Source organism: Oncorhynchus kisutch, linkage group LG9 (genome assembly GCF_002021735.2).
Source record: "Oncorhynchus kisutch isolate 150728-3 linkage group LG9, Okis_V2, whole genome shotgun sequence".
Classification (NCBI taxonomy): Eukaryota; Metazoa; Chordata; class Actinopteri; order Salmoniformes; family Salmonidae; genus Oncorhynchus; species Oncorhynchus kisutch.
In genome coordinates this window covers 15,271,263-15,289,098 of record NC_034182.2, presented here as the reverse complement: position 1 = coordinate 15,289,098, position 17,836 = coordinate 15,271,263, and the positions used below count along the sequence as shown (strand labels likewise).

Genomic DNA, 17,836 nt, shown 5'->3' with positions numbered 1-17,836 from the left:
TACATTCATTACACATCGAGCCTATCATAAGATATCTCTAGTCTCTCTAGATTAATCAAATGTCCAACAAAGGTCAGATCCTGCAGTAGAAGCAGGCCTGCTGTTCAGGTTGATTGATCAAGGATGTCCTGTAAGTGAGGTATTGATCAGTGCCTACGGTTTGTACCGTAGTAGGTGAGGGACTGGGTCATGTGGAGGAAGATGTGTGTTACCGTAGTAGGTGAGGTTCTGAGCCACATGGAGGAAGGTGAGGGAGACCAGGAAGTTAAACGTCCAGTTTACTCCAGCTGAACAGGCGTTCCCTGTGCTCCGGGCCCACAGGGGGTAAATCTCAGAGTTGATTGTCCACGGCATTGGACCCAAACCTGGAAGTAGAGGGATGGCACAGGGCTTACGATAGCTCTACAGTACAGTAACTACCCCCCGCATGCAAACAATGTTGAATCAAGATGTACATACAGTAAGCATACAAATACAGTAAGCATACAAACCTTTAAGCGAGTATACCAAATGACATCAATGCATGGTTACCGCCAAACTTGAAATGATATCACATTTTCTAATAATGCATTTCTTTAGTTAGTAGCTGCCTCACAGTGAAAGTGAGATACAGCGTAAATTGAATCTCTACATAGATCAGTGTTGCCTCTCACCTGGGGCGAAGAAGGCCAGATAGAGAACAAGACCCAGTAGGACCACCCAGGAGTAGGAGGTGGGACAGTAGTTATAGGCCCAGTACGTATGGACTCTCAGCTGGGTCGAGTTGGAACACCTGGAATAACATGGTACAAGACAGTTATTGTATTGTAGCAACAGTAGTTATGTTATGGATAGAGGGGTACTATGAGTACAGTATTATAGAATAACCACTTCTCCAGCCTTCTTCCACTAACCCCCTACATCCCCTTCACAAACACAACAAATAAACCCACACACAGAGCACATTCTATGACTCACCTGCCCCCTGCTGCCCTTATGCGCAAACACACTCCCTCCCCTTAGTGCCGCCTGTAGCTCACCTGCCCAGGCTGACTTCTCAGTGGAGGCTGTATTGACAGATACGTAGCTCACCTGCCCCAGGCTGCCTTCTCAGTGGAGGCTGTATTGACAGGTACACACGAGGAGGCGAACAGAGCTGTGCTGTTCTCACGGTAACAGAAGCCACACCCCGGGTCCAGCATACACGGCTCACACAGCCTGGGATGACAGGAGGATTGGACAGAGATGCCATAAACAGAGACAAGATCCTTGAGGAGGTATAACAGAACACATTTACTCACTGTGAATGGAGAAGATGCTATCTTGAGCTCTTTACTCAGAGATTATTCTCATGTTATCAATGTCTGTGTGAGTACGTACAGTATTTGTGTGTGTGTTTGTGCATCCATGCGTGAGTGGGTAGTGTGGCGAGCATATGGCAGACCCATTTCATTCAGAGAGAGTAGCTCTAATGAAAACATTTTTTTTAACAATTCACCTTTATTTAACCAGGTAGATCAGTTGATAACAAGTTCTAATTTACAACTGCGAGCTGGCAAAGATAAAGCAACAGAGTTACACATAGGATAAACAAATGTACAGTCAATAACACAATAGAAAAATATACACTGCTCAAAAAAATAAAGGGAACACTAAAATAACACATCCTAGATCTGAATGAATGAAATATTCTTATTAAATACTTTTTTCTTTACATAGTTGAATGTGCTGACAACAAAATCACACAAAAATTATCAATGGAAATCAAATATATCAACCCATGGAGGTCTGGATTTGGATTCACACTCAAAATTAAAGTGGAAAACCACACTACAGGTTGAGTGTGTACAAATTGAGGCTCAGTAGTGTGTGTGTGGCCTCCACGTGCTTGTATGACCTCCCTACAACGCCTGGGCATGCTCCTGATGAGGGATCTCCTCCCAGACCTGGACTAAAGCATCCGCCAACTCCTGGACAGTCTGTGGTGTAATGTGGCGTTGGTGGATGGAGCGAGACATGATGTCCCAGATGTGCTCAATTGGATTCAGGTCTGGGGAACGGGCGGGCCAGTCCATAGCATCAATGCCTTCCTCTTGCAGGAACTGCTGACACACTCCAACCACATGAGGTCTAGCATTGTCTTGCATTAGGAGGAACCCAGGGCCAACCGCACAGCATATGATCTCACAAGGGGTTTGAGGATCTCATCTCGGTACCTAATGGCAGTCAGGCTACCTCTGGTGAGCACATGGAGGGCTGTGCGGCCCCCCAAAGAAATGCCACCCCACACCATGACTGACCCACCACCAAACCGGTCATGCTGGAGGATGTTCCAGGCAGCAGAACGTTCTCCACGGCGTCTCCAGACTCTGTCACGTCTGTCACATGTGCTCAGTGTGAACCTGCTTTCATCTGTGAAGAGCACAGGGCGCCAGTGGCGAATTTGCCAATCTTGGTGTTCTCTGGCAAATGCCAAATGTCCTGCACGGTGTTGGGCTGTAAGCACAACCCCCACCTGTGGACGTCGGGCCCTCATACCACCCTCATGGAGTCTGTTTCTGACCGTTTGAGCAGACACATGCACATTTGTGGCCTGCTGGAGGTCATTTTGCAGGGCTCTGGCAGTGCTCCTCCTGCTCCTCCTTGCACAAAGGCGGAGGTAGCGGTCCTGCTGCTGGGTTGTTCCCTCCTACGGCCTCCTCCACGTCTCCTGATGTACTGGCCTGTCTCCTGGTAGCGCCTCCATGCTCTGGACACTACGCTGACAGACACAGCAAACCTTCCTGCCACAGCTCGTATTGATGTTCCATCCTGAGCTGCACTACCTGAGCCACTTGTGTGGGTTGTAGACTCCGTCTCATGCTACCACTAGAGTGAAAACACCGCCAGCATTCAAAAGTGACCAAAACATCAGTATAGCAGTATAGGAACTGAGAAGTGGTCTGTGGTCCCCACCTACAGAACCACTCCTTTATTGGGGGTGTCTTGCTAATTGCCTATAATTTCCACCTGTTGTCTATTCCATTTGCACAACAGCATGTGAAATATGTTGTCAATCAGTGTTGCTTCCTAAGTGGACAGTTTGATTTCACAGAAGTGTGATTGACTTGGAGTTACATTGTGTTGTTTAAGTGTTCCCTTTATTTTTTTGAGCAGTGTATGTACAGTGTGTGCAAATTAGTAAGATTAGGCAGGTAAGGCAAAAAATAGGCCATAGTGGCGAAATAATTACAATTTAGCATTAAACAGTGGAGTGATGGATGTGCAGATGATGATGTGCAAGTAGAGATACTGGGGTACAAAAGAGCAAAACAAAATTAATAACAATATGGGAATGAGGTAGTGGGGTAGGCTATTTACAGATGGGCTATGTACAGGTGCAATGATCGGTAAGCTGCTCTGACAGCTGATGCTTAAAGTTAGTGAGGGAGATATAAGTATCCAGCTTCAGTGATTTTTGCAATTCGTTCCAGTCATTGGCAGCAGAGAACTGGAAGGAAAGGCGGCCAAAGGAGGTGTTGGATTTGGCGATGACCAGTAAAATATACCTGCTGGAGCATGTGCTACGGGTGGGTTTTGCTATGGAGGCCAGTGAGCTGAGAAAAAGCGTGGCTTTACCTAGCAAATACTTAAAGATGACCTGGAGCCAATGGGTTTGGCGACGAATATGTAGCGAGGGACAGCCAATGAGAGCCAGCCAACAAGAGCATACAGGTCGCAGTGGTGGGTAGTATATGAAGCTTTGGTGACAAAACGGATGGCACTGTGATAGACTACATCCAGTTTGCTGAGTAGAGTGTTGGATGCTAGTTTGTAAATGACATCGCCAAAGTCAAGGATCGGTAGGATAGTCAGTTTTATGAGGGTATGTTTGGCAGTATGAGTGAAGGAGGCTTTATTGCAAAATAGGAAGACGATTCTAGATTTAATTTTGTATTGGAGATGCTTAATGTGAGTCTGGAAGGAGAGTTTACAGTCTAACCAGACACCTAGGTATTTGTAGTTGTCCACATATTTTAAGTCAGAACCATCCAGAGTAGTGATGCTAGGCGGGCGGGCAGGTGTGGGCAGCAATTGGTTGAAGAGCATGCATTTAGTTGTACTAGCATTTAAAAGCAGTTGGAGGCCACGGAAGGAGTGTTGTATGGCATTGTAGCTTGTTTGGAGGTTTGTTAGCAGAGTGTCCAAAGAAGGGCCAAATGTATACAGAATGGAGTCATCTGCGTAGAGGTGGATCAGAGAATCACCAGCAGCAAGAGCAATATGGGGCGGCAGGGTAGCCTAGTGGTTAGAGTGTTGTTCTGGTCTAGTCTTTACCTTCTTCACTTGTGTTGAGAGTTTCTAACCATTTCGTAACGTTCAGCGCCCACTGTACGTCGGCTGGTCTGTAGAGTTTAAAACATTTTCAGTTGTGTAGCCACTGCTCCACGCTGTCTGGTCTCAGTACAAAGTTTCTAACCATTTCAACGTGTGGACCACAGCTTCATGTCTTTTTGGTCTTATAGTTTTAACCATTCGTGACATCCGGTTTACACCGTCCGTCTGCTTGGTCTCAATGGTTGATTATTCAAGGTTCAGCTCCTGACCACTTTACATGCCAGCAGCAACCCGGCAAGTTTTGGTCTGTATGTTGATTCTTAGCGAGTCCTTTTAAGCACTCTGGCCAAAGTGGCGTTCCGTCATGCGTTCACGAACTCTGAGCTCACTTGGGCATGGCTACTGACTGGGCACAGTTTATAGGAAAAGCAATTATCTCATTTATAAGGCCAAAATCACATTGCTATCTTCACAAAAGTATTTACACATTTAATCATATATTTTAGTCTCCTCAACTTGCTCTATTTCCACATTATTCATTACAATATTTAGTTGAGGTTTAGGGTTCAGTGAATGATTTGTTCCAAATACAATGCTTTTAGTTTTTGAAAAATTCAGGATGAACGAAGTCCTTGCCACCCATTCCGAAACTAACTGCAGCTCTCTGTTAAGTGTCGTGGTAATTTCAGTCGCCTCTGGTAGCTGTCGTGTATAGTGTTGAGTCATCCGCATACATAGACACACTGGCTTTACTCAAAACCAGTGGCATGTCGTTAGCAAAGATTTTAAAAAGTAAGGGGCCTAAACAGCTGCCCCGGGGAATTCCTTATTCTACCTGGATTTTGTTGGAGAGGCTTCCATTAAGATCACCCTCATTAGTGACCATGCTTCAATTCATGGTGGATCAGGTTCATACTGAGAATTATTTTTACTCCTGCACTAAACAAAGTGATGTGCATATGTCAATGTTGCCTTCAGAACATGTATATTTTATTTTTACCCCACTTTTCTCTCAATTTCGTCATATCCAATGATGATCTTGTCTCATCGCTGCAACTCCCAAACTGCCTCGGGAGAGGCGAAGGTCGAGACCGCTTGACCCGGAAGCCAGCCACACCAAAGTTTCGGAGGAAACACCGTTCTGCAGGCACCCGGCATGCCACAAGGAGTCGCTAGAGCGTGATGAGACAAGTAAAGCCCCTCCGGGCCCCTCCCCTAACCCAAACTATGCTGGGCCAATTGTGCGCCACCCTATGGGACTCCCGGTCACGCCGGTTATGACACAACCTGGGATCAAACCCGGGTCTGTGGTGACGCTTCAAGCACTGTGATGCAGTGCCTTAGAACACTGCGCCACTCGGGAGGCCCCCCAGAACATTTCACTTATCCATTCATATTCAGAATAGTACGGCATATTCAGTATTGAGTCAGACAGTAGACTACAGTGCAGATAGAGTACAGTATAATACAGTAGTAGAGTAGGGAGTACTCACAGGTGTCTGTTGCAGGTGGAGTTGACCATTGAGGGGTCAGTGGGGTGGAGGGTGACATGAGGGGTGTGTTGGGCAGACAGCAGAAACCCAATGGCCAGCAGAGACAGACTCAGACATGTACCTAGGAGAAACAACACAGTCATACACATACAGTCTAAACAAACAGTGTACTGCTTTAGACATAATATGGGTTACTACTAGTGCCTGTGTAGTTACATGTATTACAATTTCACATAGATTTTAATGGAATTACATGGACTATCTGTGGAGCTATCTGTGAAACGTATACTGTGATCCAATATGCCTATTCACATACACTAAATGTGTCCCTGAATCATCAGGATCCATGCGTTCATCTTTACCCTGACCCTCTGACCCTTACCAATGATGCTCCCCAGGGTGAGTTTCCTGCGGCCAACCCTCTCCACTAGCCACACCCCCAGTAGGGTGAACAGAAAGTTGGTGAAGGCTGTGACCCCAGCCAACCAGATGGCCATCTTGTCATCCCGCACTCCCGACATCTGCAGGATGGTGGCGCCGTAGTACCTGCACAAAGAGGAGAAGGTGTTCCATCAGTCAAAAGAACCATGGAGAAAGAGAGAGAATTTGGCCCATCGAGATATAATGTATCTCTATGGTGGTGCCGCAGTACAGAGGACAGGATATGGTCATCATCAGACACCACATGGCTACCATGTAAAGAGAGAGTTTGGCAAATTTTGACACTAGCTGGACGCCATGTTGATGCACAAAGACAATAGGGTGGTGGCCACTATCTGGCCATGCTGGAAAGAAGAGGCAGGTAGTAATGTCCTTCTGGAATGGCCATCTACAGACTATTGAGGACAGGACAGGAAACCCAATGGTCATTTCAATTGTGTGTTGTATTGCATTGGATTGTCCCTCTCATGCCAGTAAAGCTTGAGAGAGCGAAACAGAACTAGGAAACAGATTGAAAGAGACAGATCATCATGTGCTAGAGAAGAGGTACACTCCATTATGTTCTTTAGTTGAGTGACCACCAATCAATCACTGGTAAGGCAATCAACCCGAAATAGACACAATGAGCCGAGTCTCCATCCATCCACCCCCTTCACTCTTGTGTCTGTGTGTCCCAAATGGCACCCTAAATCCCTACATAGTGCACTACGTTTGTCCAGAGCCCTATGGGTCCTGGTCAAAAGTAGTGCACTATTTAGGGTGCCATTAGGGATGCAAACACTCTGGTGTCACTGTCTAATTAAAGTGCCACTTTTCTGCCTGGAGGATGCTGAACTCTTCAACTAGGCAGATTACACCTCATCAAGCTCGACAGACAGGGCCTCTAAACATTCTCTCCTTGACTTGCTTCATTGCTAGAGCGCCAGGTGATAGAGATGGGGGAGGAAGATCCTAGCCCTGTGGAACTTGTAGACGCCCAGAGAGCTGCTCAAGGTAGAAGTTGACACAGATCTAGGATCAGATTACCCTACAGTGGCTGACAAAAAGAACTCGGACCGCACATCAGTGGTTAAGGGAAACTACGCCGCTCTCTGAACAACCCTCTCCCTGCCTCACAAGGCAGCATCCCAGCCTCTGTAGAAAAACACTGTCTGCTCTCCAGGTTAAATGAGAAAATACAGACACTCGGAACGCAACGCAACGATTCGTACCAAAAAAAGACGAGGAAAACATTCATTAAAAAAGTGAAAAATAAAAGGCATTCCCTTTGCTTTCTCTCTTGCTCCCTCACTTTGTCACTCATTCTCTGCAGAGAGCAGTGAATTAGCATTTTGTTTTTCCCATCTCTTAAAAAGCATCTGCACCCGTCTGCTCTTTTTCAAAACAAAACACTCCTACCGATTGCCTATTTGCATAAATCTTTCCTTTATGCAAGTCAGCCAACATGTTTCTCAACTTGAGACTAACTTCAATACTTCAGAGTTAAAGTACAGGTGTAAGGGGTCACGAGGACCACACACAGGGTCAATAAAAGTCAAGCAAAGCCCACAGCAAGGGCAATAACCACATGCAGCGATGTAACATGTTGGGCGGAAGGCAACAAAGCCGCCTGATTTCGGTCTCGCTTCTCAGAGGCTTTCAATCTCAGTATGCATCTGCCCACACACACACAGAAACACAGTATGACTGATAAGGGGTTTGTAGTAGCATCGGGTGTAAAAGCTCTCTGCAGTAGAGGCCCGCTAAGCTCCATCTCAGGTCTGAATCAGATTGATTAAGAAGCAGCAAGGCCAGCTGGAAGGGAAGCACAGCTAACCAGCCCAGTCAGCTACCCTCTGCTCTAACAGAACACAGCATCACCACCACACCACATCCACAACCAACATGATATAACCAGCTACAAAGAGTGCTGTAAATAAGTGTACTTTGAAACACTTCCAACATGGCATCCAAATACTGCAATAATACAGACTATTGGGTGGAAACCACATGGTGCCAGTGAGAAATCATAGTCTCAAACAGAGTTTGTCAAATTGTGTGTATCTTTAGGCTCTGGGTTCATTCCAGAAATGTGGAATAAAATGGATTTCTTTTTGTGGGTGAGAACCCCTCCCAGGCCACTTGCAGAGGGAATAATGAACCTTCCCCAGACTCTTCTAACGATGAAGCTGCAGGTTCATTCTTGGACTCCCGGGGAGCTCACAGCCCAATTACATAAATTACACTGCCCACTAAAACATTCTGCTAACAATGTCCATGTGGCCCTCTATCACAGGTGGTGAGATGGACAAATGGCGATGATACTGTAGATTGTAGATAATAACAGCCTGTGCTAATTGAAATGGCTGTGTTCAATTTGTAATTAAACGTAATACATTTTAGACCAGGGTAACTACTCTGAACTGGACACAGATGGCAGTACAGATCTCATTTGTCATATCTGACCAGTCTGGAAGGTCTCAGACACTCAATAAAGCTGTCATTCATAAAAACAACATTCAAATGATATAGCCTATGTATGACGATCGGAGTGGACGAGAAGTCTGAAGCTCTGTAGCCAAAACTGCTATTAATCCAACACAACTAAAAAACACCCAGGGTTTTATCTTTGATACATAATTGGTCAATTTTAACTTAAACAAATTCAGAGTTAGCCTACAATTACAGTGCATTTGTACTGGATTTTGAATAGCCTAGTAATAGGGCGATAGCCTAATTAATAGGCTGACACATTACCTTTAGCTACAGAGTATCTCACTACCATGTGTTTCCATCTGCTCCCCTCACTCCATCATTCCTTTCTGCAGCATGCAGAGAGAGGGGCTGCCAACAGCTTAATGTAAACATGTTACTATAGATGTTCCAGAACAGATTTCACTTGCTTTCCCAAATCAAGCACTGGGTAGCTACAGGAACAGGGTTGGAGAGCCCATGGCATACAGAGTTTTGGACGGAATATCACCTGTCTTGAAGCAAAGTAACCGGAGTTAGCTACCTGACATGAGTGAAATGAACCGGCCCCTATTCGCTATTTGAGTTTAAATATGGATTAAATGTATTTTTTCTCTTGTCACTGTTCCTGCCCATTTGATAATGGGTCATTCTAAATCGAAATCGAATTTTTATTTTGAATTTTACCCCCTTTTTCTCCCCAATTTCGTGGTATCCAATTGTTAGTAGCTACTATCTTGTCCCATCGCTACAACTCCCGTATGGGCTCGGGAGAGACGAAGGTCGAAAGTCATGCGTCCTCCGATACACAACCCAACCAAGCCGCACTGCTTCTTAACACAGCGCGCATCCAACCCGGAAGCCAGCCGCACCAATGTGTCGGTGGAAACACCGTGCACCTGGCGACCTTGGTTAGCGCGCACTGCGCCCGGCCCGCAACAGGAGTCGCTGGTGCGCGCTGAGACAAGGATATCCCTACCGGCCAAACCCTCCCTAACCCGGATGACGCTAGGCCAATTGTGTGTCGCCCCACGGACCTCCCGGTCGTGGGAGACTCTGGGCACGAACCCAGAGTCTCTGGTTATTAAAGACAATATTAAATTGAGAATAGTCTGTTGAGTGAAAATATGATAACTTGACGGGAGAACAGTGTGTGCAGCCTGAGGCAAGGAACAGAGCACAATCTCCTTTGTGTGACTTTCGCAAAACATCAATAGCCTAAAGTTGCATCATGCAGCCTATATATCTTTTGACTCCTAAGGAATTTTATGGTTTGTATCATTCACAACTAAAGTTGCCAAATAACTCTAAATTTAGGGTATAGGACCTGTTTCAAATCATCACTTCTATGCTCAAAATAGCCACTTCATATGTGCACTCTTGCTCTGAATGGGAAAAATATCCTTTCGATTTTATTCAGCTAAGTTCAGTTATAATCTTCTTACTATAAAATCATTTAACATAAAATAATGGCAAGGGACTTATGAGAATGTCTTGTCAGCTAAATGGACAAGCCTACAGCCTATGACATGGCACATAGCCAGATAACAATCAGTAGGCAAACTCATATTCTGTTCTTTTGAAATACATGTTCTTCGTATCATAATGTTTCTTTAACCTCTTTGGGCTAGGGGGCAGTATTTGGATGTCTGGATGACAAGCGTGCCCAAAATTAACTGCCTGTTACTCAGGCCCAGAAGCTGGGATATGCTTATAATTGGTAGATTTGCATAGAAAACACTCTAACGTTTCTAAAAACTGTTAAAATAATGTCTGTGATTATAACAAACTGATATGGCAGGCGAAAACCCGAGGACAAACCATCCAGAAAAAAAATATTCAGCCCACTATTGATTCCTATGGCTGTCATTTATATGAAGGGAATACCTCCCAGATTGCAGTTCCTAGGGCTTCCACTAGATATCAATAGTCTTTAGAAAGAGTTTCAGGCTTGTTTTTGGAAAAAATAGCTAGAATTTGTAGTTTTTCTAAGTGACTCCCATTTTGGCTGTAGTGTTTTTTATGCGTTCTGGTGAATGCACATACTTTGTTGTTTATCTCCGGTAATGACAATAACGATTCTCTGTCTTAAATTTGATTGCTTATTTACGTATTAGGGTACCTGAGGTTTGTGATGTATCTGGGACCTTTTGGAGTGCCAACAGAAGAAGATCTTCAAAGGTAAGTGATTTATTTTATCGCTATTTCTGACTTTCATGGCGTATCTGCCTGGTTGGAAAATGTTTTTAATGCTTTTGTGTGCTGGGCGCTGTCCACAGATAATAGCATGGTGTGCTTTCGCCATAAAGCCTTTTTGAAATCTGACACGGTGGCTGATTTAACAAGAAGTTAAGCTTTTAACTGATGTATGACACTTGTATTTTCATGAATCTTAAATATGACTATTTCTGTAATTTGAGTTTCGCACTCTGCAATTTCACCGGAAGTTGTCGAAATGGGACGCTAGCATCCCAATGATCCGCAAGAAGTTAAACCTGCCTAAAATAAATAATGGATTTACTGTGATGGTGTATATTCAATTCAAATGTAGATGTTCCAAAGGCGGCATCAGCAGCTTGCATGCGTGGAGGCCTAGAGATGCTAAACGTGTTTATGTTAATTAATGCATGGGACCATGAGACTGCATGGACACAATAACAGACTTACCACAGTGTGATAATATGGATGGATGGATGGATGGATGTGAGTGTGAGTGTGAGTGTGAGTGTGAGTGTGAGTGTGAGTGTGAGTGTGAGTGTGAGTGTGAGTGTGTGAGTGTGTGAGTGTGTGAGTGTGTGTGAGTGAGTGAGTGAGTGAGTGAGTGAGTGAGTGAGTGAGTGAGTGAGTGAGTGAGAGAGAGAGAGGGAGAGAGGAGAGAGAGAGAGAGAGAATAAAGAAAAGAGGAGAGAATTCTTGTTCTCAGTATGGGAGGAGGAAAAAAAAGGAAAGCCAGTTCCATTCACCATGGTAACCACCATCTTTAATAAGTGATATCTAGTAATAGGTCAGAAATATGCCATGGACATGTTCAATTACAACCCTCTAACACACTCTTCCACACACGCACACCCTTCTGCACCCCACAATTGCACACCCCTCTACATCCATCTATAGCCCTGTACATCTGATGTCTGTGGGGATCACTTGGGCCAAGTGTAGGATAGGGACAAATACACAGGACTGTTCCATATATTGGTCTGAGAGTGAACTCTGGAATGCAAATAGTACAAGACACCACAAGACGCCATACAGCTAAGAGAAAGACAGGAAGATGGAGAAGAGACGAGAGGTAGATAGACTGAAACGGATGTGGAAAGTGACTGAGTGACTGAGTGAGAGTCATCAAGTGTAATAATCAAGTATTCCACTGCATTAGCTATGGTGCTTATGCTCAAATTGTGCGGCAACGACTGCTGTAATGCATTTTCAAGCTGTTACGCTGTGACTATTACATTATTACATTCTCTCAGTGTAAGATTGTGCACTTATGCAAGTATAACAAGCTCAATAGGAACATCACAGTGGAGTGGAGAGATAAACAAATCATTACGTAAACAAGAAACACTAATCTCCTACTTGAGATGTTAAGAAAAAAGTGTAGCTAGATAAACATTGGCTGACTTTGATTGGGTTTGAACGAGGACACACAAGCTGGCTCTTGAAAACCAAAACACACAAGGTGACATGGTAGACTATAGATTGTGTAAATACACAAAAACACAACAACTACAACGGCAACATGAACAAGATTCCAGTGTGCCACCAACACGGAACCCTTGACCTTCTCCAAGAGGATTGACAGATCCAAGATGGAGGTTATGTAACAGAGTGGCACCCTATTCACTATAGGCTCCGGTCAAAAGCAGTGCACTATATAGGGAATATAGTTCCATTTCAGATTGTGCCAGTGGCTGTATGTAATGTGAGAGGAGCAGGCAGAAGGTGTGAAATGGCCTTCAGAACCTCTGTTCTAAAAATAGAACATGGACTCTGTCTGCACTCCACTGGCTATCCTCTGTAGTATATTCACTTCACACCTTTCTCCTCTCTCCACTCCGACATGAAGACAAGGTGACAACACAGATGTCAGAGAGAGGGGAGGAAGAGAGAGTGGACGAGGGGAAAGAGGGGTATGAGGTGGAGTATGAGGAATGGAACGTCAGGGTGGAAGGGAGAAGGATGGAAGTGGTGTCTGACAGAGATATGTTTGTGTGCACTCACCTCTGAGGCTTGGCTGCGCGGGCAAAAGAGAGATAGGTGGATGAGAGGAAGAAAATACAGAGAGGAGTGGGTCTGTACGTGTTTGTGTGTGACCTGGAGTTAATCACATGGCCAGGAAGAACTCCTGTACAATGAATTCTACTCATAAGAAAGAAAATGTTTCCCCCTCACCTCTCCTCCCCTCTCGCCTTCATCCTCACCCCTCTGCTCCCCCTCTCACCTCTCTCTGACTACCTGTCGTGCTCCAGTCCATTTCACTCTAAAAGGTGAGAGGGACATAAATTGTTCACTTACGGCTGACATTTACAAATGCATTACTGGAGCTTCATTGAATATGCTCCCGATTGTAAAGGATTAAAGAGGGAAAGAGAGAGATGTCTGAAAAGCCCCCTCCTTCCCAAGAGATAGAGTCTGGGTCCCAAATGACACCCTACATAGCGCACTACTTTTGACCAGTGCTGCGAGGGCTCTTGTCAAAAGTAGTGCAACCAGTCAGATAAAGGTACTTGGAGGGTCTAAGGACTCAGCAAACAATAACACCATCAGAGCTCCTTGATTAAAGGCTATGCTGTTAGGCTATGCTGTTAGGCTATGCTGTTAGCTGACATAAAGACAAAACAAGATGATATTGTTTGGAAAGGTCATGATGGCCTGATCGTTAAAGCGGATGGATGCATTGGCAGCCTCAGTGTGACACGAGGAGTGTGTGTTTGTGTGTGTGTGTGTGTCAACTCAAATCAAATATTCGTCACGTACACTGTTTACAGCAGGTATAAAAAGTTCAGCAAAATGCTTGTGTGCTAGCTCCCATAACATTGCAGTACAATAATCAATAATAAGAGTAAAAAAAATACTAATTATAATAATAATAATAGGTAGTATGCATAGTAATAGCCTGATATTGACACAATATGATATATAGTATAGATAATGAATGTGCTACCGCTATGTCAAGCATGACAGTATTTACAAATATATTGGATAGTGTCTTGGTCACGCAGTTGAATAAATTGTGTATATTAGAGAAGCAGCGTTGACCGTGTGTGTGTGTGTGAGTGAGTGAGTGAGTGAGTGAGTGGAGTGAGTGAGTGAGTGAGTGAGTGAGTGAGTGAGTGAGTGAGTGAGTGAGTGAGTGAGTGAGTGAGTGAGTGAGAGAGAGAGAGAGAGTGTGTGTGTGTGGTTGTGAGACGCGAGGGGTGAGAGGACCAGCTATCACATCCCTAACCAATAACCACTCATGACTGGGAGTTCAATGGCACAATCATTTAAACACATTGATACTCACAGACAGCACACTAACCAGGTAACAATAATGCAATCATACCAATGCAAGAGAGGGAGGAGGAGAGGGAAAGAGAGAGAAACAAGAGAGATAGAAAGCATAGGGGCCTAAGAGCACTCAGAGAGAGCGAGAGAAAGGGAGAGAGAGACATGGAGAGATGGAGGCGAGAAATGTCTCTCTTGGGAACTGGCCTATTTCTCTCATGAAAGGAGACGAATGCATTATCACACTCATGTCGAATGCTGCTGAACAATGAGACGCACAGAGACAGAGTTCACTAAACACAGAGAACACCAGGATACTGCTCAACTCTGCTCAAACCTGTACAACTACACTAACAAAGACGGTGACGCCTACACACCTCTAAAGGAAAACAACAGCAACTACTGTATGTTAGTGTCCAGAGTTTTTCCTGGTCAGGTGGGCCAGACAGTAAAAAAAAAACGAAACAAGTACCACAACAAAGTCATAACAGTCTCCGAAAATGAACTACAACAGCAAAAGCAACACACACCACAACAACATAAACTTTGACACACTTAGAGAAGATAATAAAATAACAATTAGTACATTAAAAAAAAGGTTGTTGTGGATGGGTGTTATTGTGTGTGAATATTACCATAGGCTAATTACACATAGCTATGTGATCACAGCTATGTGATCTGCATAATCGGCATGAGGCCTTTCTACTACGATAGCCTACAAGCTGCTTATCAACTATAAGAAATACACAACAGACTGTCATCAGTCATCAAGGGCAATACAAGGGTGACACACACAGAGACAGACACAAACACACAGACAAACGACTGGACCTTTACAGCTCTCCTCCCGGGCTGTCCAGCTGAGTCACTAGTTTAATTGGCATGTCTCAACATCTCCAATATGACATTTCTATAGCTGACCATCTGTGTCTGCCAACTGCCCCCTGTAAACAAACATGCACACATAAAAACTAAATTATACACTAAAATATGACAAACCAAAAGATTAAGATATAAACAATATAATCTGAAAGGTTACCCTATGCTGGTTAATTCCAAATCATGTATAATTTTACAGTAATAAATACAAACTTTGAAATATACTGTAAGTAATCTGTGTACATGAGTATCATGTTGAGACCAGAGCAAAACATGGCCAATGTTCAGTGACACCGTCACTAATTGACATTGTTAAATTATGGATGGATCAACAACACCTGTGGCCTCTGCTGTGCTCTCATGCTTAACTTCTGGCAGAGAAGAAACAGACAGATGACCTTCCCTCTTGGCCCCTCATTCATTCTCTCTCTTTCACTTTATCTCCCCCCTCTCTCTCTCTGTCCACTTCTTAAATCACCTTACTCTCTCTTCTGCCTGCATGTAACTCTCTCTACCTCCCTCCCACGCTCTCCTTCCTTCTTTACCTCCCTCTCTCTCCTACAGTGACCTTTGCGTGCTAGATAATGTGGCTAATCGAATCATTATGATTCCAGATCTAATAGAAAGCGGACACATCCTCACTGACAAGACAGGCCAGTTCATTCTTGTTCCTCATTGTGGCTCACAATGACAGACAGACAAATAAACAGACAGACAGACAGAGAGAGAGACAGAGAGACAGAGAGACAAAGAGAGAGAGAGAGAGAGAGAGAAGACCGCAAGGAACCACAAACATATCCCAAACTGCCATAAAATCAGCACATCCCGGGAGACCTTAAGTCCATGAGAGATATGCATCAATACATCTCTCATCCCGACGCTCAATCCGACAGCACTCTGAGTTCAGTTCACAACAACGTCTCTGTGTGTGTGTGTGTACTGTGCATACTTGTATCTATGAGTCCGCTATAGGAGTTTGCCTGAGAGAGTCTGAGAGGAACCGAAGCTGGGATGTTGGCGGAACAGCATTTAGAGTCATCTCTTCGTGACAGGGTCGGAACAAAGAAAGAGGTACTCAGAGTGGGTGAAATGAAACTCTTCCAAAGCATCTTAGGAAGAATAATCATGCTGTTTCATTTGAGGGCTGGGCAGAGGATGAGTAAGTAACACAAACAGGTCTGAGTTGAACAGAGGATGAGGGACTGTCTCTCCATATACTCCTTATCCAGCTGAGACGATCTTGGGCTGGACAAGGAAAGAGCGAGTGTCTCTGTGTGACTGCCCTGCACCATTGTGACTCTCAGTGCTGCTGTTCTATCTGGGCTAGGGCTGGTGCAGGGGCTCTGGCTGGGGCTAGGGCTGGGACTAGGGCTAGTGCTGGGGCTAGGGCTGGGACTAGGGCTGGGGCTAGGGCTAGGGCTAGGGCTGGGGCTAGGGCTGGGGCTAGGGCTGGTGCTAGGGCTAGGGCTGGGGCTAGGGCTAGGGCTGGGACTAGGGCTGGTGCTGGGGCTAGGACTAGGGCTGGTGCTGGGGCTAGGGCTGGGGCTGGTGCTAGGGCTGGGGCTGGTGCTAGGGCTGGGGCTGGGGCTGGGGCTAGGGCTGGTGCTGGGGCTAGGGCTGGGGCTAGGGCTGGGACTAGGGCTGGGGCTAGGGCTGGGACTAGGGCTGGTGCTGGGGCTAGGGCTAGGGCTGGGACTAGGGCTGGTGCTGGGGCTAGGGCTGGGGCTAGGGCTAGGGCTGGGACTAGGGCTGGTGCTGGGGCTGGTGCTAGGGCTGGGGCTGGGGCTAGGGCTGGTGCTGGGGCTAGGGCTGGGGCTAGGGCTGGGGCTAGGGCTGGGACTAGGGCTGGTGCTAGGGCTGGGGCTAGGGCTGGGGCTAGGGCTGGGGCTAGTGCTGGGGCTAGGGCTAGGGCTGGGACTAGGGCTCTGGCTGGGGCTAGGGCTGGTGCTGGGGCTAGGGCTGGTGCTGGGGCTAGGGCTAGGGCTGGGACTAGGGCTCTGGCTGGGGCTAGGGCTGGGGCTGGGGTTTGGTGAGGAGTGAGTGACACATAGGCATGTGCCCCATGTCAGATCCAACTGAGGCAGACAACCCATCAACCTGATTTGTTGTCACTTGGCTGTCTCTGCCACCACCTGTGGCTTTACAAATGACCAGAGGGAGAAGTAAACACAGCAACGGACCAAAACACATGCTAGCTGCCTTAATAGATTCACACACACACACACACACACACACGTAAAACCTTGGTTATCACCCACACGCACGTACACACAAACACACGGTAGCACGCCCGCACACCAAACCGACACCCACGCACACCCACTTGTCCTATTCCTCTCACCTAGAATGGTTGCTTAGCAACAGCACATATCGCAAGATTGTTTACAATGCCCAGAATATGCTTGAGATCAGGGGGGATGAGAGAGAGCTAGACGAGGCAATCTCACTTGAGATGGAAATAAAGACTCATTGGTCTAACACCTTACAGGCACAAAGGAAATTCCGTAAGCGATTGACCCTGAAAAGTGCATAAAAGTACATGAAGCATTAAAAGCAACAGAAAAAGGGGTGTGTTACGTGAAAGAATCTGATACACCCCAAAAAAATGTATAATGTAGGTTACCACTGTCAATTTTCTTCGGGCAAGGTTGCTTACCAATCACACAGGTGTGGCTCTGTGAACGATCTCCTTTACAGCACATGATAGTGTAGATCCTGCATGTCATTGTCTAAGCGTTGACTGGGTCATTGAACTGGTATTCGACATGATTCATATAGGACCTTGCAAT

At 45.6% G+C, this 17,836-nt stretch overlaps 1 protein-coding gene across 1 annotated transcript in view; it reads right to left on the bottom strand.

Moving 5' to 3' along the window:
* Nucleotides 1-17,836, bottom strand: part of LOC109896407 (proton myo-inositol cotransporter) — a 60,672-nt gene that overhangs the window by 2,757 nt on the left and 40,079 nt on the right. The window contains exons 5-9 of the mRNA XM_020490662.2: nucleotides 6,172-6,335; nucleotides 5,790-5,910; nucleotides 1,072-1,197; nucleotides 654-772; nucleotides 213-365 (exon numbers count right to left, since the gene is read on the bottom strand). Coding sequence (XP_020346251.1) covers nucleotides 213-365; nucleotides 654-772; nucleotides 1,072-1,197; nucleotides 5,790-5,910; nucleotides 6,172-6,335 — 683 coding nt within the window. The remainder of the gene's footprint in view (nucleotides 1-212; nucleotides 366-653; nucleotides 773-1,071; nucleotides 1,198-5,789; nucleotides 5,911-6,171; nucleotides 6,336-17,836) is intronic.